Consider the following 27,753-nt stretch of genomic DNA (forward strand, 5'->3'; position numbering starts at 1 on the left):
CAGCTTGGTTCTTAAACAGAGCCGAAGAGTCAGGGGAGGAGCAGATCTGCCATTTTCCCAGACATGTTCGGCTTTTTGGCAATTCCCCCCGGACGGGGGTTTGGGTGCCGAAAAGCCGGACATGTCCAGGAAAAAGAGGATGTATGGTAACCCTAGGCTCTGCAGATATTGGTATATTTCAGTGGATAGTGCACTGTCTTCTGCTGCTTAGGAGTAACACCTCGGTCTCTCCAATATTTAGAGAGGATGTTTTGAGGACTTTTAGGCCCTTCCTCATATTAAATATCATAGGCATCATTTTCCAACATGAAGAAAATCTCTAACACTTTTACTAAAGTCAGCTGTCACAAGGTAAAAACTGTTTTTATGCTTGACATAAGAAGTGAAATGCATTTGGAAGCAAAACTTTAAATTCCAGTTGGTATTTCTGAGACCTCCTGTTGTGGGCAGCTGGCTGAAAAACTGCGTCATATTTGACACTGGCAGCATGGGGGTCCTGTCTCAGAGATTATAAACCATATTCTATCCTCCTGTAATATGTGTAGAGAAAGTAAAAAAACTTCTGCTTCTTTCAGTGTACTAAAATATCCTTAACCACTCACGGCAATAAATCAAATCACTCTCCTGCCTTCCTCAGTGCGGGTGCGTGTTTGTGTGGTGCATGTTTTTCCCAGACAGGCAAATACTAAGGACCAGCTTTTTCCTTTCTTTGATTGGTCTGATGTAATGGGAGCAGAGCACCTGTCATAGGAGCACAGCTTATTCAGTGTGATACCTGTGTATCCTGCAGAGTGCTCAGCACCTCTGCGGGCTGTTGAAAAATGCATCAGCTCTCCCACCCTGGGGTGGGAGGAGAGTGCGAGAGCTTATGAAACCAGCTGTGGAAGAAGAAAAGTTGTCATTGTAACTGTTCTCCTTACATCTGCTGACAGCTCCATTCCCTCCACTCTTCAAGCTGCAAGGATGAACAGAGGGAGAGAATTCTGCAAAGCTGCCAGGAGAGATAGAGAGGGAACAGGTGCTCCTTGCCCTTCCAGCGGCCAAGAGGGGGTTGTGAGTAAGACAGAAGTCTGATCTCACCACTTGGGCACTGTCTTTGAACCTCACTAGTGCTGGGATCTGTTTCCGTGGTCAGCCTTCACTAGTATGCAACTTCGAGTTTCATTTTAATATTTAAACCCAAATAACGTTTTAAGCATTAACACACTCAATGAATGGTAAAGATGAAGATTGGTTAGGAGAATCCCAGGAAGCAGCAGCACCATTTGAAGGCTATATACAAATCACCATTCATAAATAAATATGGAATTGTATTCATGCCTTATTAACCACTAAATATCTTCCTATTAGCTGTCAGGTAAACCTCTTCTTGCTAACCTTTCTGTGTTGAACACTTACTACTTACCAATTCCCTGACATTGGGGTGCCTTGGGCATTGGTAGGCCTCAGTTTCTGCTATTCTCTGTCTGTGGCACACAATAGTCTAATCTGTGGGCCGTAATACTTTGGTCTAATTTCAGTTGTTTGGTTTATTGAGCAAGTGCTGGGTGGTGGTGGTGTCTGGTTACATACAGGAGGTCAGACTAGATGATCTGGTGGTCCCTTCTGGCCTTAAACTCTGACTCTAAGTATTGGAGAACTTTGGAAACGACTTTTCAGTTGCAGACATAGGGCCCCTGTGCTGCCGGTGTCCCAAATGACATCATATTTCAGCAAAATGTTCACCAGCTGCAGGAGACTCATTACTGTCCCTGTAAGCTTTCACTTAAAAATTCGTGGTGACTTTTACCTTCTGAACTCTCAAGACTGGACTGAGCAAAATGGCTGGTGCCTTCTTATTAAGGGCTTGACTATGGTTCCATTACAAATCCCTAATTGTAGGGAATTATGACTCACCTGTACAAACTGCCCCCAGGCTTCCGCTGAGTGAATTACAGTGGTTTGTTAGTTGAAAGGAGTGGAGGGGTAGGTTAAATCTCCCCTCTGAACTCATCCATTTTAACAGGATTTTAGTCTGTAGGGACTAATGCTTTAGAGAAGTGGTGGGAAAAAACTTTGAGGACATAATGCTGAGCTGAGTAGGAAAGGTATGGAGTGTTGCTCTAAGGTTCTTTTTGGCTGTGTAACATTATTGCTGGCACAACTATCATCAGATTTGATGAGAGAGCTTCTGGAACAGCTGGAGGCTGTTGTGAGAGGCCTGGATGTCAAGGAAAGTGCAGCAGGATAGGGAGAGCAGCACCGGCAGAATTTTCTGGGAGCTCAGAAATAAATACAATTCCAAGGTGGCAAGATCTCTCTGATGTCTATTAAGGAGGAATTTTGCTGAGAGTGTGCTGTTTTCCCCTCTGAATTCTTCAGTCAGCTTGTGCTGTGGTTTCCAGGTGAGGATAAGAGGTCTGTGGAGTGTGTACCATTTTCAGATGAGTTTTTTCCCCCCCAAAGACGTCAAAAGGAAAATTGGCCTCTTTAAGCTGCTAGTAACAGCAACATGGTCAAAGACACAGATGTGATGCCATAATTTTACAATCTCAGTGTGAGATTCCTGTCCAGCTGACTTGCTAGAAAACACTTCAGAAATGTTTATCATACATACTGATGCTTCAAAGTAGCATCTGGATGAACTTCAGATAATTTTGTTAAAGGAAAACTTGAGGGCCTGGGGAACCATCTCACAGAACTAGACAAAAAACTAGACTAAACTCGAAGGCCTACTAGAGGCCAAAAGTATGAGTTGGCCTCCCTTCTCCATAGGGGAGCCAAACGTGTTTTTTAGGATCTGCTAGATTAGGGAAAAGGGATTTCCTTTTATCCACATGACTTTGCGTCTCAATTAAGAGCATATTTGAATTCCTAAGACTCAGATTTGAGATGAGACTTGAAGGAGGCAGACTAAATTCTAGGTACTATTTTACATTGGGACCATTGTATTATTTTTGAATCTTTATGCCATATTTGGATTATTTATCATGGTTTTAGAGAGAGAAGATGGGTGAGGTAATATCTAATATTGGGCCAACTTCTGTTGGTGAGAGAGACAAGTTTTCGAACTTACACAACAATGCTTTGCCATTTAATACTAAAATTTAATCTTAAATTATTTTACAATACATATGCAAAAATAGTTATTTGGTTTTTGAAGATTTAATTTGCTGTGATGTTCAGTAATATTTTTTTACCATTTGTATTTCTTGTTGTGAATTACTTCTTCATTGTGAGTACTATTTATTGCAATACACTCAATACTGAGCGTGTTTCAAAGGGTGGAACCAAAGCCATGGGGTCGAGATTATTGTTGTGGCAATTGATCAGAGGATTGTGGGAGTTGCTCTTTCCTTTTGATTGGATGTATTTCCCAGAGCAGCCCCAGCTAGTCTGTAAAGTCCAGGTGCAACTCTGGACTTTTCGTTTTGGTTGGTTGGTCTGTTTTTGTTACAGTTCCATAAATATTTGAGAACCATTTATATCAAGATACTTGGAATACTATGATACTTTATTATTTAAAATAGTAAATGAAAATGAAATAGCTCCATCCTGCCTCTCAAACAACTGTATGTGTATAGTAGTAGGTGAGTACTGTTAGGCTATGTCTACGCTACAAATTACTTTGGTATAACTTACTTCCCTCCGGGGTGTGTATAATCCATGCCCCTGAGCAATGTAAGTCATACTGATCTAAGCGCTGGTGTGAACAGCGCTATGTCCGCGGGAGAGAGCTTCTCCCGCGGACATAGCTATCACCTCTTGCGGAGGCAGGAGTTATTAAGCCGATGAGAGAGCTCTCTCCTGTCAGCTTAGAGCATCTTCACTAGAAGTGCTTCAGCGGCACAGCTGCATCAGTGCAGCTGCACCACTGTAGCTGCTCTAGAGTAGAAATAACCTTAAATACCAAGAGAAGATAAATATTTGTTCAGTGCAATTCTGATTTGCCAGTGTGTAGATGACTTAGCCATTGTTTCTATATTTTGGTGCATTAGACACATTGTAGCTTTTATAGAAAATCATTCAGTTAAATTAAACAGTTAAAGGTAGTCTGTTTTCAACAAACCTTTTGCTGAGACCATTTTGGAGGTACAGTTATTTAAAGACCTTTGTGATATCCAAGGAGAATGAAGTCAGTTAGGAATGGATGTCTGATGCGACTTGCTTTTGCTTAATTAAAATCAAATTGTTTTTAACAGACTCTGAGGGTATTATTCATGATCAATAACTTAGGTGCAGCTGGATTTTATGAGTTCCATTCTGGAGTTAGGGAACCACTTAAACCAGAGGAGAAATGTTGCTGCTTTTTCAACTTTAGTAGAAGTGCTGCTGCTTGTCCAGTCCTGACTTCCTCTCTGACTCCATTGCTAATCTTGTGTATCTCTTAGTGATCCTCTGAATGTGACGGTCCCTGATTCTGTTGTTGAAAGCTGTGCTATTACCATATTACTTGGCAGTAATAGAAACCTTACTACAAATATCTTTCTGTTGTCTCAGAAACAGACTTGTTTGGCAGTTTTAACAGAGGATGGTAAATATAGGTTGAGTCTGAATCCCTTTATTATGTTCCCTTATTGACATTGTGAATGATCAAAGTTGAAACACCAGTACGGTAACAGAAACAAAGTGCTCTCTGCTGTTACTTTAATCCTCATTAATGGGAAGAAAGCCTTCTCGGTTTCTTCCTATTAAAGTATACAAAATGCAACTTGAAAGTCTTCGTCTTTAAATTTTTAAAGATCCCAGGAGAGACCTAAACTAACTACTTAGCCCAGCATCAGGGTTTGTAAAAGATGGTGGGGTAAGAACACTGTAACTCCCTAGAGTAGTGTGGTAACTCCCTGAGTAAAGTTTGAACTGAAATTCCAAACTTTGGGTAGGAGTGGGACGTGCCTGGAGATTTGGCCTGGCCTTAGGGAACAAGAAAGAATAGCCTGTACGGTAATTTAGAGAAGGTTAGGGATGGGCATTAGCCTGGAGGATTTTTTTCCTATGGAAAATTGATCTGGAATGCTGTTTATAGAGAGAATACCAACAACTTTTCCGTATGCTGGGGTAATGCAGTATCTGAAATCTGAAGTAGATATAGAATAGGAAGCAGACATTTTAAAAAAAAGCACTTGCATGATATTATAAATAACAATACATTTATTGATGTGCTATTTCTAGAGACAGCATCAGTCCAAAAGTATTAAAGACTCAATACTATCAAGTGGAGGGATCAAATAAACTTCAGGAATATCTATAATACTTTTCACAAAAATTACCTGATTACTGTATGATCGCATTACAACCCTATTGCAAATTATTCTTATGAAGGGGAATTCTGGTTGCTTGGCTCCCTTCTGCCTAAAATCTAAACCTTAACAGTGTTGACTTAGCTTTGCATGCAATATATAACTGTTCATAAACACACTGCTACTTGTCTGTTGTATTTCTTAGCATCAGCATTTATATTTAGCCTGTGTGGCCTTGTGCTAATTCAGCCCACAACAGTACCTTCTTTGGCACTGTTCTAGAGTGATTATGTCAGCCTTCTCCATGCATGTGGCTGGTACACAGGCTGTCGCTAACGCCTTTCCTTGTTTCCCTTAAGATGGCAGGGACACAACTATATTTAGGGTCAAATTGTTCCCTTCTGTGTTAAAAACCATTGAAGTGGACTCGGGCAAGAAATCTCCAAAAGGATCCCTTTGCAAAAGTCCCTTTTGGAAGAGATTTACGAAAGATACTATGTTCTTTGAGAATGTCAGTACATACGTGGAATCGTAGTCATAATCTCCTGCCATTTGAAGTTAGTGATTATATAAATATAAATAGTGCTTCCTTCCTGACCCAAGATACATATGGAGATAGAATTTAGAGTGCCTCAGCCTTAATAATTCATTTCCCCAATCGCTGGTAGATTTTGTCTATGTCTTCCTCTAAAGGCCTTTCCACACAAATCTTCTATATTTTTCAGTTGACCTTTTTTTTTTTTTTTTTTTTTTTGATATTTTTCTTCTGGTAGCCTTTGAACATAAGACTTCCTATATATTTCTTCATTAATGGTTTTCTTGTATAGCCAAATATGTATGGTCACACACACTTTCTTAGACATACGTTCATATACCTGTAAATGTACGGTTCTCCAGAGTAGCTCATATGTATAAGGCAAAGCACAGCTCATTTCTTCAGTAAAGGTCAGTTTAAAGTTGAAGTGCTTACTTTAAAGATTTGTAGAGAACTGAAAGTCAAAAGTATAGGAAGCAAAATGATCAAGTATTTTTTTAATCTGTTCTTTTGCATTAAGGTTACACGCACTGGCTCAAAGTGTACAATTTGTGAGACTCACTTGGAGCTTAAAACACTAATCTTGGTCTTTCTTTCCCTGAAATACCATTTTTTTTCCTACTTAAAATGCCCCCATTTTTTGTTTGTAATTTCACAGACTTATCTGTGCAGGTCCCACAGCCATGCTTACACTAAAGCAGCATCTGCTTTAGTTTGTTTACTTGTTTGTGTTAAACAAAAGTCAAATGTACTAATGCGTGCAGCCCAACAAGAATCTACAGAGCCTAGCTTCCCAGATCCATTGTGCCCTTCCTATCCCACTGGCCCCTTCCTAGCAATTTAGTGAGGCTGCCCTTCTTTCTCACTGGTGGGTTGGACTCTATTTTATTAGTTTTAAAAACAAAGAAGTATTTATTTTTGTAAAGGTTTCCCTTGGTATGTGTGCCCTGTTTTGGTATGTATTCCAGTGACTTCTTATTGCATGTTGATACTTGGCTTGATAAGTTACCAGTGTCCTCTAGAGGAGCATAAGAACTCAGATCTAATTTTCGCATATGTGTATAAAAGGAAATTATTGGTCTTTTCAGAATCAGTGCATGATACTCTGTTAAAGAAAACTGATTTCAGGAATTTATACTGGATCTTTCAATTGCTTGAAATGTATTATTTTAATTGAGGATTTATTAAAAATTATTGTGACAAGAAAAGCCCTACTATCAATTTCTTTTTAAAAGGTGGTGTTAGAGGGCTTATTCCTTCACCACCACCCACTTCCCTGGTCCTTCTCGCATGAACAGAGAGCAACAATACCTGGAGTCCAAAGGTGCAAACAATTTGATGTTTATTAGGGTGAACTTCCAGCAAGCTTAAATCCAAGTTACTTTTTCCTTATTTTCGAATCCCAACTTACTTCCTGTTTGTCCCTAATTTATATAGTAATATTCTCAGCTATATCTTAACCAATCATTTTACTGAAATTTACCTAACCAATCCTAACATATTGTAACATGATTAGCTAACCAATTATATCCCACCACCTTAATTAGTTAACACCCAGCAAAATTAATTGTACAGCAGACAGAAACAATTACAGAACCAGACAGAGACCATGCAAATAAACCATACCAAAGTGGGAACTATAATGACAAAACAATACAGAAGTGAGGATTTTACAACTGCATCTATAAAGACATAGACAGCTGTGTCTATTGATAAGTGAGTTCTTACCAAACAGAAAACTATCAAACTAAATTGCCTTTTACATCTTCTAGGCTCTTCCCTTTCTCTGGAGGTGATGGATCGGATCACCTTCCGAACAGCCCCAGGTTGCCTTATGTCAATGTGAATAGTTTGGACTGTGAGGATCAGGGGCGGCTCTAGCTTTTCTGCCGCCCCAAGTACGGCAGGCAGGCAGGCAGCCTTCGGTGGCACGCCTGCGGGAAGTCCGCCGGTCCCGCGGCTTCGGCGTACCCGCCGCCGAAGCCGTGGGACCAGTGGACCTCCTGCAGGCGTGCCGCCGAAGGCTGCCTGATGGCCGCCCTCGCAGGGACTGGCAGGGCGCCCCCCGCAGCTTGCCGCTCCAGGCACGCGCTTGGAGCGCTGGTGCCTGGAGCCGCCGCTGGTGAGGATGTGACCATATGCTTCCCAGCTTATGGCTGTTCCCACTGCTTAGCCAAAGGCCTTAGCTTAAGAACAGGGCCTCAGACTGTCACAGTGAGAGAAGGCCCTTACACAGATTCTTTCTTTTATACCTCTATAACTAGCTAAATGATAACAAGGAGTCTGGTGGCACCTTAAAGACTAACAGATTTATTTGGGCATAAGCTTTTGTGGGTAAAAACCTCACTTCTTCAGATGCATAGAGTGAAAGTTACAGATGCAGGCATTACACATGGAGAGAAGGGAGTTACTTCGCAAGTGGAGAACCAGTGTTGACAGGGCCAATTCAATCAGGGTGGATGTAGTCCACTCCCAATAATAGATGAGGAGGTGTCAGTTCCAGGAGAGGAAAAGCTGCTTCTGTAATGAGCCAGCCGCTCCCAGTCCCTATTCAAGCCCAGATTAATAGTGTTAAATTTGCAAATGAATTTTAGTTCTGCTGAGAAACAGCATTAATTTAACACCATTAATTTTTTGATGTGTTGATTCTACAGAATATTGTGTCCAAGATGTAGAAGGTGCTATTCAGTAATGCAGAGAAAAATATAACAGTAAGGAACTTGCCATTTTCTCAAACAGTGAAAATAAACAAAAAAAATGAGAGGATTTCTCAGGTGCAAGTATTTTTATTATTTATTGTTAATGTTTATTATGGTGTTGCCTAGGTGCCAACCAAAAATTGGGGGCCCATTGTGATAGGCACTCTACAAACACAAAAAAATAGTAGCCCTGAAGAGTTTTTAGTCTAAATAACTTTAGTATGGGTAGAGGTTGGGCACACTGTTTAAATGTCATGAGAAAAAAGTAATGCCTAATGCAATCTTAAAGCACGTTGTGGAAGTTCAAAATGTTGCATGCAAATACCATCAGCCTCATGGTCAGTCGGTTGCTTGATTGGTTGCTTTGTTGATTTGATTCAAAAAGTTGCATTGGAAAACTGTCTTAAAATTTGCTCTGATAATAAGGACTTCGATCAGAACACAGCACACATTTTTACACTTCTATTACTTAGCCAACATGGCTTCTTCCTTCTACAAAGTTCATAGGTTGAGCCCAGAACAAGAAGAAGAGGCTGAAACATGGCTATTATTGGAACATGACTCTAAGATCCTTCCTTGTCTACCGGCATTTAAATATGAAGATTCAAATTTCTACTCCAAAGCTGTTTGTGAAGGAGATTGTTTCTTAGTTCTCTGCATCAAAAATGGTGGAAAGTTGTGGCAGTTACAAAAAGAAAGGAGAGTTGAATTCAAATTTTGACTAGCTAGCTCTCCCTCAATCAAGGCTTTAGCACATTGTAATTAGTTTGGTTGAAACTTGGTAATTGTCTTGATATTAAGAAAGCAAATCTGAATGGGAGGACTTAAAAGTTGATAGATTTACTAAATTAAGGGATTTTTAGGGGGGTTCTTTAATTGGTCATTCACTAGGTTTTGTTCTTTTTCAGACCAGGAAAAAACAGCAACCCCAAATATTGGAAGCTTTTTGCAGGTAGGGTACCAATTTTAGTCCATACACAGCAGACCTTCCTCATTCAAAATTCCTGCTGAAGTCTATCATAGCTGATGTACAGCCTTGGACATTAAAGTCTAGTCTACTGAGGCAGTTAATATTGATCAGACAACCTGTGTTATTACATACCCTATCTGAAAAGTGCCTTGAAATATTTAACTTTCACCTGAACTGTTCTCAGAGCATGGTGGACCAAGCCACTGTGACCCAGAAACCTCTTAGTGCTACCTGGCAGGGGGCACAGAGTGGGTGCATAGGGGTTACAGGAATCTCCTGCGTCTGGCATGCACATTCTGATTCACCAAAGAATGTAATATGAGGTCTCAGATAAAAAACGGTGTCACAGTTGTCATCAGTATCATTGCAACATGCACGTACAGATGTTGTGTAAAGAGTTATATGTGTATATACTGAAAATATGTTCTTAAAGTCTGTGTCTAGGTACTAGTCACCAGCAAAGCTGAAAAAAAAAGTTTTGTGTCGGAGAAGAGATGTCTAGCCATCAACCTGTTTACATGTAAATTGAGTATAGTCTCATTCACCACTCTGAACTGAATGCAAATGAAAGATTGTAAGAACTTCAGAAAGAAACTAAAACGAAGAGAGAAACAGTGGGAGAGGAGAACACTTCAAAGATTTGCTCTATGATTGGGGGTAAAGATACGCTGGTATTGCTCACCTCAGAAGCAAATGGACAGCAAATTTGCTTCATGAAAGTGGGGTCTCCACCAGGCTTGGCTGGAAATGCTTTAGAGAACTTTGGGTGAGAAACTTCTTTAGCAGTAGGTTAACTGATTAGTTGAGTTTAGTTTCTAGAAAATGTGTTATGATTTTGTTTTATGTGTAGCCATTAGTTTCCAATATTTTCACTCACTATCACCTGAATATCTCTTCTTTGATAGTAAACTTATTCTTGTTTTCACTATAAAATGTATCTAAGGCCTGTGGTGTTCAGCAGAGTGCTGGTCCTGAGTTGAATCTTACAAGCTGGTGTGCACTGTTCCTTTGGGGACAGCAGGCCTGGTAATTCTGTAACTGTTCAGTGGATAAGGGGCTGGACACTTCAGGGAGCTCTCCGAGAACACAGAGGTTGGTGCGAAACCATTGCTACTACAGAGAAAGGGAGGCCTCAAAGGCAGTGCTTGTGCTGTCAGAGGTTGATGGTTTCAGGGACCTGATTCACAGCAGGCACAGACAAGACCCCCTTCATGCTAAGGGCAGGTGGTGGTGAGGTGCCTCACAACCCTGGGTATCCCTGGGGAACATCACAGCCACTGTGTTTTGTTAACGGAGCAACAGATCTAGGTCAGATGGGAGGTGGTGGAAATAGTTCTGGAAATGTACTCAGCAATTTAAAAAAAATATTAACTACAGAGAAGAGGCTGTTAAAGGAAATGTGCCCTATTTAGCAGGGAGGCTGAAATGGGTAAAGGGAAAATTTATTCATAATTGAATGGAATTATGTTAACCAGTGCTGGTTAGCAGGAACATTTTAGAAGAGGTGGTGATGAACCAAAGAGTGAATGAATTCAGCCTGTTCAGAAAAGTATGTATCTTGAACATTAAAAGCTTTATAAATCTTCATAGGCTAAATGTAGTTGAAGAAGCATAGGTGAGAGCAGAATTTGTCCCCTGATATTTTAGGATGATATTACTGTAGTAGGTAAACATTGGGGTTGTCTTTTTTCTTCATCTTATGTAACAGCTGAATAATGATTTATTTTCTAAGTATGTTTAATAGTTGCTTAACTATGTTCATTTACCTTGGAGGAGGAGATATTAAGGTCCATTATAATTTATAAGAAAATAAGATATAAAAATTCAGTTTACAATAAAATTCCAGTTCTGTGCTTGTATTACAAGAAGTGCATACTATAGCCTATAAAATGTATTGTGCTGCTTCATGTCTTTTGCAGAGCTCGAAGGCTAAACTGTATTTCAGAGTTTCAAATAAACTATTTTAGTCCTATCTTTACTCAGTGAATAACCTTAGAGCATCTATAATCTCAGTGGTGTAAGACGGGTAACAAACAGTTCAAGCCCTAATAAAATTGTAAGGCATATCATACTTGTGCCTCATAGCTCACTTACTTTGCACTTTATTGCTGTAAAACCGTTAGCAGATGGAAGTGAGACATTATTGGAATCCAGTGCAGTGATGTGAAACAGCAATATACTGGTAGTATGTTATCTTTGATTAAATTATAGTTGGCACATGGAAACAGTACTATTTGGCTAACCTTACTGTTATTCCTTTTAACAAGGGAGTTTGCTGACAATAGCCTCTTTGTGAGTCTGGAGTTTTTGGATAAAGCTCTTATATATTTAATCTCAATTTTTGTTATAGACAGAAAACTCAAAACACTTAATTTGAATTCATGGGCAGGTCTCTTTATATGTCTGGTTGTTATTACAGCTTAAAGGTAATTCTAAAAGTTTAAAAGAAAACAGAAGTGTGTTGATCTTGTAAGAATGCTACAATTAAATCCAATTTTATTATGTTATTGTTAAATTGCAAATAGTGAATATCAACTTCATCAGAGACTCATAGACTTCAAGGCCAGAGGTCTGTTGGTTAATAAAATAAAATTGTATTAGCTCTTTATTAATTTGCTCTTACTTTACATAGTTTGTGGCCTGTTTTCCTATGATCAGTTATGGTAGACATTAATGCACTGATGCATATCCATCATATTTTAGCTTCAGGAAGTCCAAGGGTTTAAACTAAACTTGCATTGTCTTTCACGTATTGTAATTATTTTCATGTAATTCCTTTGAAACTTGGATTGGCTTTAAAAAGGGGAGGATCATGATTTTGTGGTATGAGAAATTGACAAAAATAGCATCTTAGACTGCTTACTTAAAAATAATGAAAGTTTTGGTTCTGGATTATCAGAAATACATAGTTTCAACCCATTATAATTAGGATGACACTTTCTAATGTTTAGGAGAGGGTAATACATCACAATATCTGCAAGAGACTTCTGACCCCCAGGTTGTCATATAACATGTTGAGGCCCTTTTAGGCATGTATCTTGAGATAAAAGACAGGCAAGATGTATCCAAAAATACCTCCATCAGTGTTTACTGATTATCCACTAACCAATAGTAGGCATAAAGCTAAGTCAGTGTTCCTGTTATATAGAAATAAACTGTACTCTACCTAGAGATGCATCAAAGCCAACTGACAACACTGGGGGCATCACTGTGCCCTACGAAAAGGAAATGGGGCTTTGCCACTTTTTGGTCTCCGCTGAAAGTGACACAATATCATTACAAGTACACATGGATGCTTCTTTTATTCATTGGATCAAGAAAAGTCTGTTACATCTTTGTAGTAATTATTTTTATTTTACATTTTCTCACCAGAAGAAAAATCTCATTGTACAGCAAAAAAGGACAACTCACTGAAACAAATACCTCCACGTAAATGGAGGCAGCTGAATTGTGGCATCAGTGGCATGAAAATGAATGCTACATAGCCATTGACAACACCAATGATAGGGGAGAGAATAGTTTACTGATCTTAAAAGCATAGTACTAAAGCTACATGAGATAAATAACCTGCAAGAAGATACAGAGCAATCAAACGTACTCAATGTAGAAAAGATTCACTAAAAATTGTGCACCAAAATGTGACTTATGAAACAGAAGCTATGTCTTTAGATTTACAAAGCACTACAATAGATAGATGTTAACCCTATGAGAGCTTTGCAAATTTGGTTTGGCTAGGTTCCAGGCTCTAGATGAGTGTACAATAAATAATAGTGTGACCTGTATGTAGGTGACTATCAATACATGCTTGAAGAAACAGAAATGGCTCCTATGGCACTCTTGCAACATGATAGAGGACTGGAAATATTTGCCTTATGTGCCCAAGAAATGGTGGCCTGTTCTACTTGCCGATGTTTATTAAGTGTACGTATGCAGCAAAAGGAAGACACCTGCTAGTCAGAAGTCAGACAATATTGCCATAATTGTGCTTAACCATATGTTCACAAAGGGGACTATCCCGCATGAGTTAGGGTCCTACCAAATTCACAGTCCATTTTGGTCAATTTCACAGTCATAGGATTTTTAAAATAGTAAATTACAGTGTTGTAATTGTAGGGGTCCTGACCCAAAAAGGTGTTGTGGGGGGTTGCAAGATTATTGTAGGGGGGGCTGTGGTACTGCTACCGTTACTTCGGCGCTGCCGCAGGCAGTTGCATTGCCTTCAGAGCTGGGCAGCTGGAGAGTGGCAGCTGGGAGCCCAGCTCTGAAGGTAGAGCCGCTGCCAGCAGAAGTAAGGGTGGCGGGGTATAGTATTGCCACCTTTACTTCTGTGCTGCTGCCTGCAGAGCTGGTCCCTCAGTCAGCAGCCGCCACTCTCCGGCCACCCAGCTCTGAAGGCAGCTGCACAGAAGTAAGGATGGCTGTACCACAACCCCCCCAAAAAATAACCTTGTGACCCCCCCCCCCGCAACGTCCTTTTCGGTCAGGACCCCCAGTTTGAGAAATTCTGGTCTCTCCCGTGAAATTGGTGTTGTAGAAGGTAAAAGTACACACAAGACCAGATTTCACGGTCTGTGATGCGTTTTTCATGGCCATGAATTTGGTAGGACCCTACACATGAGAGTGAACCTATGGCATTTGTGGAAAGAAATGTTTTTCTGAGGGGCTACAAGTGCTAGCCCTGTTTTCAAGAACTATTTGTAAATAACACCTGTTTAAAAACAACACAACAAAAAAAACAAACAAAATGCAGATGCAATCTCACCATCGCTCCTCTGACGACATCTGCTTTTGATACGTTCCATCCCATCCACTACTCTTTATCTATTCATTATCTATTTTGATTTTAAGCCTTCTGGGTAAATGGCTGTGTCTGCTGGTCTGCAATGTACAGTGCCTAGCAGAGAAAGAGCACCTTGGGTCAGTATGTCACAGCAAGAAGCCAACTGACAGTCATGTCATCACAAATTTTCAAACTTCTGATTTTCACATAGGAGACACAGAGAAAATGCAGTTTCAGAAAAATTCACTATGTAGGGACTGACTTAAAGTCTGAAGAAGAAGAAGCTGCCTTTGTGTTAACAGCCTACCAAGATGAAAAGGCTGATGCCCCAAAACAAATATGCAATTAATAGACACAAGGATGGAGTCACTAATGTGGGTCAACTGTAAATCTGATTTAGGAAATGCATCATCTTTATCTGCAGAACAAAACCAGACTAGTTTCAAAGACAAAGATTTAACATGTTCTGCTGAGAGTTGTGCCCCATGCTGGGCTTGTTCAAAATAAGTGACAAAGGAAGGATCAACTGCAAAACCTATACTCTACATCACCAAATGATTTCCTGTGTGGAAATACTGATACCACTGTCAGGTTGTTCCTTATGCATAATAAAAAAGGTGGCAAATACCTTTGTTGACCAAAACATTATGGATGTTGGTATTAAGTCTCCTAGTAAAGTACCTCACCATGTTTCATAACTTGGGGGGGAAAATAAAGGACTTCCAGATTTATTTATACAAAGGTAATACAGCCACACCTGTATCCGAGAACACAGAAGAGAATGAGAGAACTATCTGAAAGGAACAAGAAAAATACAAAAGCAAGACATTATTAAAAAGATCTACCCTGTGGGGTTCTAAAGCTGTAGATGTCTTCAAAGCACAAAACGAAGATGCAGTGCACATTTGTGTGGTCATGCATTCTCCAAATGTAACATTTTAAAGTGGACCATCATATGACACTGAATCTGGATGGACCTGCACACTACATTTTTAATGGAATTGGAATCAAGACCCCACTTAAAAAAGTGTTATAGTAACACAAACTATACCCCTAATCCAGGGGTCGGCAACCTTTCAGAAGTGGTGTGCCGAGTCTTCATTTATACACTCTAATTTAAGGCTTCATGTGGCAGTAATACATTTTAACGTTTTTTAGAAGGTCTCTCTATAAGTCTATATATTATATAACCAAACTACTGTTATATGTAAAGTAAACAAGGTTTTCAAAATGTTTCAGAAGCTTTATTTAAAATTGAATTAAAATGCAGATCTTATCAGTTTACTGTGATCCTTGCCCTTGCTTTTCCTTGCTGAGTTTTCCAATGTCTGGCACGGATTTGGATACTTTAAGCTGCACACAGGCTTCTGAGTGATCAGTTGTTAACCGGCTGGCAGAAGGTCAGCGGCTGGAACCCCAGATCGGCAGCTGAGGTGAGTGGAGCTGGCGGCTGGTAGGGCTGAGCAGGGCAGGGGGCCTGGACCCTGTCTGGCAGGGGGCCTGCGCTGGAACTCCAACCGGACGCAAGGGGAGTGGGGCTGCGGCGGGGACCCCGGCTGGCAAGGGGCCAGCAGCCAGAACCCCAGAACAGCGACTGAACTGCTCAGCCCGGCCCCGCTCTGGGGTTCCGGCTGCCGGCTCCTGCCAGCCGGGGTCTCAGCCTGCTGCCAGCCTGGGGTTCCTTCACCCAGGCCAGCAGTGGGCGCTGAGTGGGGCCAGCGGCGGGGACCCCGGCTGGCAAGGGGCCAGCAGCCGGAACCCCAGAGGGGCGGCGGACTGAGCAGCTCAGCCCACCGCCGCGTGCCATCAAAAATCGGCTCGCGTGCCACCTTTGGCACATGTGCCGTAGGTTGCCGACCCCTGCCCTAATCCATATCATCATGATTTCCACTCATATTGGATTGCACCATGCCCAAGGTGATCCTTTAAGTATACTCAGCTATAGAAGTTGTCCAAAGCATTATCAGACAGATAATCAGTCCTGTGACTAATATACTGACCTATTATGATGACGTGCTTGTCTTTGGAACAACGTGCCAAGAACACGGTGAAGCACTCAAGAATGTCTGAAAACACATGACTTAATGCTAAATGAGGATGTGTACATTTTAAAAAGCCAACTGAAATCCTCTGTGCATATATTTTTTCAGTCAGCTCATTTCTCTAGAGGTCATAGAATCATAGAATATCAGGGTTGGAAGGAACCTCAGGAGGTCACCTCAAAGCAGGACCAATCCCCAGCTAAATCATCCCAGCCAGGGCTTTGTCAAGCCTGACCTTAAAAACCTCTAAGGAAGGAGATTCCACCACCTTCCTAGGTAACCCATTCCAGTGCTTCACCACCCTCCTAGTGAAAAAGTTTTTCCTAATATCCAACTTAAACCTCCCCCTCTGCAATTTGAGGCCATTACTCCTTGTTCTGTCATCTGATACCACTGAGAATAGTCTAGATCCATCCTCTTTGGAACCCCTTTCGTGGCACCTGGCCTTCCTGCTGCTGCCTGGGTATCTCAGGGGCTTGTACCCACCTCTCAGTTCCAGGGGTCAGCGCAGGAATAAGATGTGTTGGTACTTTTCCAGGCTCTGCCCACAACCAAGCTCCACCCCTTCACTCAAAACAAGCTAGGAGATGGCTCAGCCAAGCAATGTTGTAGATTTCCAGTCATTTTATAGACATAGGTAGTACTTACTATGTCTTAATTTCACTTTAAATTTTGCAACTCTGGCTTCTCCACTTCAGTTTCTTCTAAAACCATGATTAAAAAGCACATGCGGAGGAAAGTATATAATTTTATTTATGTACATGTAACAGGACAGCCTCCTTCTGAATGCCTCCTCATGGCCAGGGGTGGCTCTGCAGCAGCCTGCTTCATTTCCCCCCTGGTTCCTTGAATAAAAAGCTTTCACACGTCTAATAACAGCCTTTCTTAGGTTTTAGTTTTATTTACATAAAGTTCAAAATAAGCTCAAAAAGATCATCCACCCTAGTCTTAAAATGGGCACAGCCCCTCCTCCCTGAGGTACCGTGTGTAACTGTTCTGTAAGCCGTTAAAGAAGATACAACGTCTGCTCTGCCTTTTTTGCCTTCTCATAGAAGGAAAACAAAACTTCCAGCAGTATCTTTCTACCTAGCCACAGTTCCCTTCCTCAGGGACCACTGCAGGAGACTTCCTGCAGCTTCACACTACAATCACCCTTTGGCTGTCCACACACCTGTTTGGGCCCATTGCTGTGTCTAGACATTTTGGATGACAGTTGTGGTGTACAGTGCTTCTTTTGATGGGACAAAACTTGTGACTCTGCCTTTTCCATGCGGACCTTGCCACTGGGCCATGTGTTTGTAACTTTAAGGCTAAATTGCTGCATTGCACTTTAAGGGCGACCCCTGAAAAGGATTCAGAATTGTCAGTCAGTGCAGATTAAATAAGGCGTTCTGAGCACAGAACATCAGTGCTCCATTTTCTGTACAGGATTCCTGCTAACTTGTGAGGGAATGTGGGGTTCTAGTTCTAATCCTCCATTTGGTATGGGAACGTGTTATCTGAGGGATTGTCTCCCTTCCTGTGTTCCTGTAACTGATGGAGCACTGTTGTTACGGGGGAAGAGAGAGATTTTCCTCAGCAGGAAAGTATTCTTATGGACTTCAGAGTGTACTTCTCGGAGCCTACTCCCTCCATGGCTGTAGAAGAGCCAGAGTTTGAGGGCAATATAAGAATGACTTGGGTATTTTTGGTCAAGTTTTTGATCGATCTTTAAGCAGTAATATAGAATAGGAGGGTTTTTTTAAGTGAGCAGAAGGGTTTGTTATATTTTGTTTAATTGATGGAAGGCTGATAAGCCGAGGTACCTCTGTAGAAACCTGGTAGATATTTCTAGAATACATGAACTAACTTCACACAGACTATTCACAGAACAGCTAAGAAGTTACAACTTTCATTGTTGTTAAGCTAAACTGGATTCAAACCATTAACTTTGAAGTGAAAGTCTTTCTGTTTCATTATGAGTTCCCTGAATCATCTGCTATTCTTCCACTAGTCTTTCTTCACCATAAACTTTAGACCAAGCCTCCAATATTGTCATTACTTTATTTGTACAGCCTAAGAGTTTTTGCCCAAATATGTTTAATATTATGCTTTTAAAAAAATTGTACAAGGGTTTATTCCTGGAAGACAAATCACTTCCCCTTTTCACTCCACCTAAAGCTAATATAGGTCATTATTTGTGCATTTAATATTTTTATCTTTAATGTGTATTCTTGCATTTGTTGTTTTCAAAGCTGTTATAAAGTTATTTGAACACAACTCTGATAAAGGAAAAAATAAATTATTTCAACAGAAGTTATTGTTTGGCTACGAGGTTTGTATAACTTGTAGTTTTGGGATCTTCATTTGATGCCCAGTAATTTCCAGGTGGAATTCAAATGTTGGTTTTAGCCTGCATGGTCCTAAAAGTTTTGGGGCCCAGTTTTGTGGGAAATAGATTATTTTCTTTGGACATATAGCCAAAGCTGAGATCAGCAGAGGCTCTTGAGCTGATTCTCCTTCACTCCAAACAACAAAATTGCTGTTAAGATGTTCTTTGAGAGGGGTCCTCAGACTGGAATTCACTCCCCTCATTCTGCCAGAGCTCGGATCTGTTAGCATTTCAGACATATTGCAAAATCCCTTTTTTTCTTCCCAGGCATTTGGGAAGTGGGTGGGCTGAGGTTTGGAGGTATTGTCTTTGTTATTTTGCTTTCTGCAGAGACGTTTTCATTTATTACCATGTTTACTAGGGCATGTTTGTATATTTATTGCTGGAGTGGGATTTAATCCGGTCTATTAATTTTCATAATAAATATCTTAATGTAGCGGCGGCCAGAGTCTGAGATGAGTGCTTGTTTGTTTTACAAACATAAATAAATGGTTGCCTCCTCCTGTATCCCTTGTCAAAGTTCACTTCCTAATCTCTACTTAGTTTTTAACTTACTTATTTGTATCCCTTAGAAAGACAGTATGGACTCTACCTCCGTTATATAGGAGAACTTTAGAATTAGGCAGCTACTTTGCTAGCCTAATATAGGCCCTGATCCTGCAATTTGTTCCTTGTGGTCAGACGCCTGTGTCCATACAGAACCCCTTCAAAAAGCAGCGAAGTTCTGCGTAGGGCCAGTGTTCTGGAGCTGAGTATGGACAAAAAGGAGCAGAAAGGGAAGGGGGGGTCATCGGGGGGGGGTACACACACTTTAGGCAGATATAGAGAAAAATGTATGGACATTGTAAATATTACAGGTGAAATCCCGGCTCCATTGAATTCAATGGAACTCTTGCCATTGGCTTAATGGGGCCAGGATTTCACCCTACGATTTCATGTGCTGTGGAACTTTCCCTTTTTACTATTCTAGAGCTAACAGAGATAGTATACATTAAAAATGCTGAATGGATCGCAAAGGAACAGACCCAATAATGCATCTGGATTAATTTGTATAAAGAATAGTATAAATAATAGAATGAGATTAAATTATGTTTTCTAACTTGAAATCAGAGGTCTTGATGAGCCCCATATTTGACTATATTGTGGGGGAGGAGAGGAGGACTTGCAGCTTCATGTTTTCTCAATTGTAGCAAGTTATCAGATTTTGAATGAGCTACTATATATCATGTCTGCTAAAGGTAAAAATGTATTCTTTATCAAAGGTATGTTGCAAAGCATCATGGGGTGACATTTTCCAATCACCATCTAAATCTGCCTGACAAAGCTTTAAAAGAAATAAAACACAACTAAAAGTTCCAGTGTTTAGTCTAAAAACACATATGGCTGAGGTTGCTGTTTTAGGCTATGTGAACTAACTGTAGAAGTCTTTTGTCAGCTCTTCGTCCCACTAAAGCCTTGTCAGCATGAGTAATGTGTTAATTTGCTGACTTTTTGCCTTGATGTTTTGAGTTAAGTTTCCTATAAAGAGTTTGTATTTTTTTGTTTTAATGCCTTTCCATATTTTAAAGATACATTTGGAGAACTGTATCTCCAGTGCTTGCTCTCTAGAATCACCGGGAGTAAAAGGAAGTCCTTTCAAGATTGTATCTTTGTGAAGAAATCTTAGCCTTGTCTGCACTACAGAGTTTTGTCAACAAAAGTTATGCTGACATACAGCAACCGCTTTAATTAAACCACTGTCTACACTATGCTCCTTGTATTGGCAGAATGCATCCACATTAGCAGCTCTTACATCGACACAGAGAGCAGTGCACTGTGGGTAGCTATCCTGCTGTGCAACTGGACACAGGGAGCTTTGGGAAGGGGTTGCAATGCCTCATGGGACAGGTTCAGCGTCACATGATGCAGGTTTCTTAATCCTATCGTTCCATAGGCCTCCTACTATATTGCCAGGTGCTTTTCAACTGAAATGTGGGGGATGAGTGTGTATGGGGGGGGAGTGTGTGACAGGGAGTGTGTGTGTGTGGGGGGGAGAGACAGAGTGTGTGTTGGGGGAGGAGGAGTGTGTCGGCATGCTGACTCTTTAAATTCAGACAGCAGATGAAAGCACACACGCACACACGCAGTTTCTGCCTACCTGCCACTGTGTTCCTAGTGCTGGAGAGAGCAGGATTCCACGTTAATGATTTGCTGGTTGCTGCCGTATGGTCAGCTGTCTGAACTTCCCGAATCTTTGAAAGGGGAGGGGCATGTGCCTGTGTAGCTGGAATGCAGGGCAGCCAAGTTCAAAATAATGAGCAGAGTGGTCACGGCGGGCATTGTGGGATACTGGGGGAAGCCAGTGATGGCGACATAACAAATGGCAGCGTCTACATTGACTCTTTGTCGCTTTAACTTTGCCGCTGAAAGATTTTGCCTCTCGTCGAGGTGGGATTTTTTGGTCAGAAAAACAGGAGAGTTTTGCCAACAAAAGTAACATTGTAGTGTGTATGCCTCCACTGTTTTGTCTCCACTGCTTTGCCGACAAAACTGTGCAGTGTAAACAAGGCCTTAGAGAGAAGAAAAGAGTTGAGGGGCGCTGTAAACTGGTGAAGTGGCCAAACAGGAAAACAAAGATACAGTTGCCATCACCAGGGTCCTTTCCTTAAGGAAAATTATAAATTATAAAAAAAAAAATCAAGATAACATAAATAATACTTAATAACAGAAAAGCCTTACTTTCATTTCAGCTGACTACTATGATCCAGGGTGTGGAGCCCTATCTAACTATTACTATAATACCAATACTATACCAAGTATTCTCCCAATTTGATCTTCCAAACCACTCTTAGGCCTGGTCTGAACTAGGAAAATTACTCATTGCTAATAATATGCCATGAAATGGTACAAGCATGGTGTATCCTGGTCTATGCGTTGCTGTTGACCCATGTTCAGAATGATTCAGCTGTGCACATTGATGATACCTGTTATCAGCAAGGGGTAATGCTCTTAGAGTAGGTCAGATCTTATCGATCTCCCCACTCTTCTCTTACATTAAGGAGACGATTGTGTACTGGGTACAATGCATGTATATATGAACAATGGGTGAAATCATACTGTCTTGTTCAGTGATCTCCTCAACTCACATAAGCTGAGAAAGGTCAGATCCCTTGGAGGTTTCTCTTCTGTGATGTGTTTCAGGAAATGATATGGGTGATTTAGTAAGTTGTACTCTTCCTCTGAGTCAATACTGAACCAAATGTTGTCCTAGCCAGGTGCCATGGGACACTGTGCTGCTGGACGGTGCAGTGTTATGGACAAGGTGTAAGACTAAGGAGCCCTCTGCATGTGCTCATTAAAATTCCCACCATAATTTTCCCAAGAGTAGAAGTGTTAGCCCAGTGTTTGGGAGAGGTATTGGAGTGATTTTGGTAGCTTACTTAAATTTCCCCATATGTTTGAATGAGAGAAGTTACTTTTCACTTTGTGTCTTAAATTGCTCTTTGGCATTGCTGTATGTTGTTAAATATCAGCCAAGTGCCTTATCTAAAATGACTGCACTTCAGTCATGGATGAAGTGACTCCTGTAGAAAAGAACTATGCAGTCCAAACTTGCTAGTGTTAACACGCAGGGCAAAACTCCTGTTGATTGCCATGGAACCAGGAACAGGCCCATAGCTGTGAAGCTTATTTTCTGAATGAAAAGCACCGCATAAATATAATCCATCGTCATTAAAAATGTTTGTTCAGCTATTTATGATTATTCACTGTCGTGAAATGTTGGTAATATGCTCTGTTTTTCTTTTAACAGGTAGAGTCACCCCAGAACAGCTCAGTTCATACTTTAAGCTTTTCAAAAACAATTCCAAAGCTCTCAGGAACCACTGTGGACTTCTACAGCTTGTGCTGGCCACAATCCAGGCTTTAAAACACCCCCAGAATGCCAAATGGGACAGCTTCTTAGCCTTTGAAAGGCTACTTTTGCAGGTACAATATTATATAAGCTTACTTAACTTTATACTAAGTAAACAATGTAATTTTTACGTAGTTACTTTTAAATATTTTTGCCCAATTTTATTTTTGCATAATTTGTTTGGGCTATATGATATTATTAAAAAGCTACCTCCTGAACTTATGTTTTTCATACATTTCAAGCTATTTAAAGAATGGGAAACTACACAGTTAATATTTTTGTAGTTTTTAATTCTAATAATAATTTTAGACACAAAATTAAATATTACAGATGAAGGTACATAAAATAATTTGAATTGGGATTGGAACATTTGCATACTAAATTGCAAGTTGACAGCATAGATGTATGTCACTGGTTAGGATCACTATTAAGCTTTAAAATAATAATGATAAATAATGGGCTTCTGGAGCCAAGACATAGTCAGATTCAGAGATGACTTAAAGTGGTAAGTTATATACGTTTATGTGAGTGTAAGCTTGTGTAATTTACATATTGAGTGGGTGAGATTTAATAGGGAAAGCCACCATTAGGAGAACGTGATATTAATTTGTTCCCTCACACATTCATACTGTCACTGACAACTTCTTACAACTTCCTGTTGCAAGTGACACTCTAACCAATATTTAATTTATATTTCTATCTATGCTACCACTGAACTTTAAGAGTAGATGGTATAGTGAACAGACTGTATCCTGCTTAGCTTGGATACAGCAGGGGTTTTCAAAAGAGTCTAAGGGAGTTAGGTGCAGGTAGTGTAAAGTGGGTGGCTTAACTCATATAGGCCCTCTGCAAATTATCACTGTCTGAGGCACGGCAGAGTGAGCACACAATTAATGTCTTGGATAATAGAGTGGAGAGTATGCTTATAAAATTTTCAGATGAGGGGTTGCAAGCACCTGGGAGGACAGGATTAGAATTCAACATGACTTTGACAAATTGGAGAATTGATCTGAAATCAACAAGATGAAAATCAATAAAGACAAGTGCAAAATGGACAGGCAGCTAATATGGAGATATACCTATCTCCTAGAGCTGGAAGGGACCTTGAAAGGTCATCGAGTCCAGCCCCCTGCCTTCACTAGCAGGACCAAGTACTGATTTTGCCCCAGATCCCTAAGTGGCCCCCTCAAGGATTGAACTCACAACCCTGGGTTTAGCAGGCCAATGCTCAAACCACTGAGCTATCCCTCAAATGCACAGCTACAAAATGGGAATAACAGGCTAGGTGGCACTACTGCTGAAAAGGGTATGTGTGTGGGGGGAGCTATGGTGGATCACAAATTGAATATGAGTCAATAATGCAATGTAGTTGCTTAAAAGGCTAATATTGTTCTGGGGTGTAATTGTCCCAGTCTGCTCGGCCCTGTGGACACCTCAGTTGGAGTAATGTGTCCAATTCCAGGTGCTTCACTTTAGGAAAGATGTAAATAAATTGGAGAGAGTCCAGAGGAGAGTCACAAAAATGATAAAAGGTTTAGAAAACCTGACCTATGAGGAAAAGTTAACAAAGCTGGGTATGGTAGGTCTTGAGAAAAGAAGACTGAGTGGGGACCTGATAACTGTCTTCAAATATGTTAAGGGCTGTTTTAAAGAGATTGGTGATCAGTTGTTCTCCATGTTCACCATGTCCACTGACGGCAGGACAAGAGTAATGGGCTTAATTTGCAGCAAGGGGCATTTAGGTTAGAAATTAGGACAAACTTTCTAATTATAAGGGTAGTTAAACTCTGGAACAGGCTTCCAAGAGAGGTTGTGGAATCTCCATCATTTAGGGTGACCAGACAGGAAGTGTGAAAAATCGGGACGGGGGTGGGGGTAATAGGAGCCTATATAAGAAAAAGACCCCAAAATCGGCACTGTCCCTATAAAATTGGGACATTTGGTCACCCTCATTGCAAGATTTTAAGAATAGGTTGAACAACCATCTGTCAGGGATGGTCTAGGATTTACTTGGTCCTGCCTCAGTGTAGGAGGCTGGACTTGTTGACTTCTCAATGTCCTTTTTAGCTCTACACTTCTTTGATTCTATTAATTTTTTCTGTGGCATGCCCCTGGGGCAGCAGAGCAAAACACTACCCCTTACTATGGGCTGTGTTCATCTGGCACAATCTAGCCCAGAAGATTCTAAAGTATGTATTAGTGACCAGAATCTGCCACCCTTATTCACAGTGACTAGCACTTTATTCCATGAGTAGTCCCATCTGTTTCAATGAGACTGTTCTAAGGGAAGGATTATTCACAATGAGTAAGGGTTGCAGAAACTTGTTCTAAAATAACATAGGTGGATAAATACATTTAGGCGGCTTAAAATATCTATTTTTTCCTGCAAAAAATACCTTAGTAGCATTTAATACTAATAAAATAAATACCTTAGCCTTAGTAGCATTTAACATTTTACTGCTGTATTTAGAACAAAGTTTAGAAAAGGGCAGATGTAATTTGAACACAAATTAATATAGATTGGCTTGACAAATACATTTTGTTGAGTCATAAAAATAGTTTTACTCCTACTGACGTAATTTCTGTCTGACAGCAGGTTAAATGCATTTAATCTACCGACACTGTATGATATATAGTTGTTCTTCACACTTTCTCCTGAGCCAAAAGTATCCAGTGCAGATTTTATTATGTAGATATATCTAGTAAATGAAGTGGATTTAAATTACCATCTATCTCACCTATGATTGTATCCCCATATTCGGCCTCATACAGTGGAAAAGACAGACTGTTATCTATGATGTTTAGAAATATAATGCTTGGAAAATAATTTTAATTGGAAAAGCAAAGCTTCTTATTTCTATAATATATCACTGATATTTTTGTGTTACTCTTCAGAAGGAAACATTTTATTAGCAGGAGATTACTGAATTTTTTTTCAAACATGGCAGACCATAGATGCTGAAAGCAAACAGCTGTTTTCACAATTTTTTTGTTTTTTTAAAGTGAGATCCCTCTTTAGTAGGAGGTTGTTCTTCTCTGTTATAATAGCTTTGGGATAAACTCATGGTAAGAAGTGTAAAATTCAACATAATAAAACTGTTAAACTAAAACAATATTACATTTAGAGCTAAACTGCCCAAAACAAGGAAAAGAAGTTCCCTTAACCCAGTCCTTTTGTCTAAAAATCACTACATAATACTGGGCCTTGCTATATGCTTTATTCTATTGTAAAATGGGGAACAAAATAGTTAAAAGTGCAGTAACGTTGTTTTGCAAAGCACTTGGAAAGTCAACATGGATTAGTAGACTCAACCCTGGACTAGGGGGCCATTACTCCTGTGGTCTGATCTAAGTTCTGTCAGTGGTTTTGTTGTGTACTACTGTGTAAGTCATTTAATCTAAGGGTTTGTCTACACTTAAAATATGACTGTTATTTGGCTAACCTTAGGATCGATGACCAACTAAAACTCCCCCAGCTTTTGTCTACCACCTGACTTAGGCTGCAAGCTCTTTGGGCTGGGATTGTGTCTTGCTGTGTGTGGACATTACATGGCACATTGTGAGTCCACCATAATTCAATAACAATTAATAATAGATTCCTGGGTGCCAGAGCTGTTGGCCTCTACCCCACCTACCATTCACTGCTGGAAGTGAAATCAGGGAGCGTGGAGCTCCCTTTTCTTCAAAATCTATCAATGCCAGTTATTTAGTTGACAAGAGTGGGGCTTCAGAGAGAGGCAAGGTACCTCCAGCCTCTGAGGACTAGGAATAGCAGACCAAAACTGCAACCAGAACTCTTATTCTGTATATCTGACACTGCATTATGCGGCTGTTAAACTTCCAGGCCAGCTCAGGAATTAGGTTATTTTAGTAGAGTGTTAGGTTTTAGTGTCTCCTGGTGATGTGAGTAAGTCAAATACTGGCGTGATGGGAGCTAGAGAAGTACCTAAACAGATAAATATTGGCAGAGTACAATATTTTCATGGTCTCAGAGTCCACAACATAATTAGTTGTTTTAACCTTTGTTTTATTTACTTTGTTCTTTATCTCACAAAATGTTTTGAAAGGCAGAATAGTGGGCTTTTTGTTCTGCTAAGCTTCTTGAAAAAATAAAATGTTATACATATATATTTGAAAAAGAGAAAAAAAACCTTAATGCCAGCTGGTCATTCCAGTGTTTTTATTCCTCTCCTAAAGGAAAGTTATGAGGTTAATAAAATGACATCATTCTCTCTCCTGTGAATGCCATAGTGCAAGCTAAGGAAAAAGGAGTGGAAAAAACTATAATACAGATGAACATTTTACATTACAGCTAGTGTTTAAATGCATTGTACACCATACTCTGTGTACCTAGCCTCCATTTTGCCAGAAGTTAGGAGTGGACGACAGGGAATAGATCACTTAATGATTGTCTGTTCTGTTGATTCCCTCTGAAGCACCTGGCATTGGCCACTGTCAGAACACAGGATACTGGGCTACATGGACATTTGGTCTAACCCAGTAGGGCTGTTCTTATTTTTCAATAACAAATATAAGTTAACATTAAAGGTAATAACTTTGAAGTATGGGTATGCAGTGATTCCACCAGGTGCTGTGATTCTGTCCCATCTTGTCATATGAAACAGGATCTGGCTGGCTCAGTACTTAAACAGGTGACATTATGGTTATTATTTATTTGTGTAGGCAGCACACGCACACATACACATACACATGAAAACACTGTCCCTAGGAATTTGCAAACTAAAGGCATGATTCTGCCTGTTGTGCTGCATGGACATAGGACTCCACCTGCGTGAAGTTTACTATAAGATTGGGACCTACATACCTCTATTACAGTACATCCTGAAGGAAGTGGTATTCATCATTCACATGGGTGACAGTATTCACTCTGAATACGAATCCGAAGCCTGAGCACAGTGTTCAGGAGCACTATTTAGGGTGCAGAATTCTTGACATCCTTAAGGGCCCATTGCACTGCTCATTAGTGAGTTATGGATACAAAGCTGCTGCTAACACATGAGAAAAGAGTAACACACAGTCTGCTTCCTCTGTTAGTGAATGAAGTAGTTTTTAGGACTCATATTCATTGAGGATGGATTAAATTGATTTGCCTTTCATTATTATTCTATAGAATCAGTGTAATGAGTTTATAATAATATAATACAGTTCAGTGTGACAAGTTGTCTTTATGATAGCCTGCAATGTTTGCCAATAAGTATCTTTAAAAATATTGTGTCGCCGCTAA

The 27,753-nt window shown here is 40.3% G+C and overlaps 1 protein-coding gene across 1 annotated transcript in view; it reads left to right on the forward strand.

Moving 5' to 3' along the window:
* SCFD2 (sec1 family domain containing 2) overlaps positions 1-27,753 on the forward strand; it is a 283,912-nt gene that overhangs the window by 53,248 nt on the left and 202,911 nt on the right. Inside the window, exons 3-4 of the mRNA XM_026648121.2 lie at positions 9,362-9,405; positions 22,407-22,582. Coding sequence (XP_026503906.1) covers positions 9,362-9,405; positions 22,407-22,582 — 220 coding nt within the window. The remainder of the gene's footprint in view (positions 1-9,361; positions 9,406-22,406; positions 22,583-27,753) is intronic.

Source organism: Terrapene carolina, unplaced genomic scaffold (genome assembly GCF_002925995.2).
Source record: "Terrapene carolina triunguis isolate 2854851 unplaced genomic scaffold, T_m_triunguis-2.0 Scaffold66, whole genome shotgun sequence".
Lineage (NCBI taxonomy): Eukaryota > Metazoa > Chordata > Testudines > Emydidae > Terrapene > Terrapene triunguis.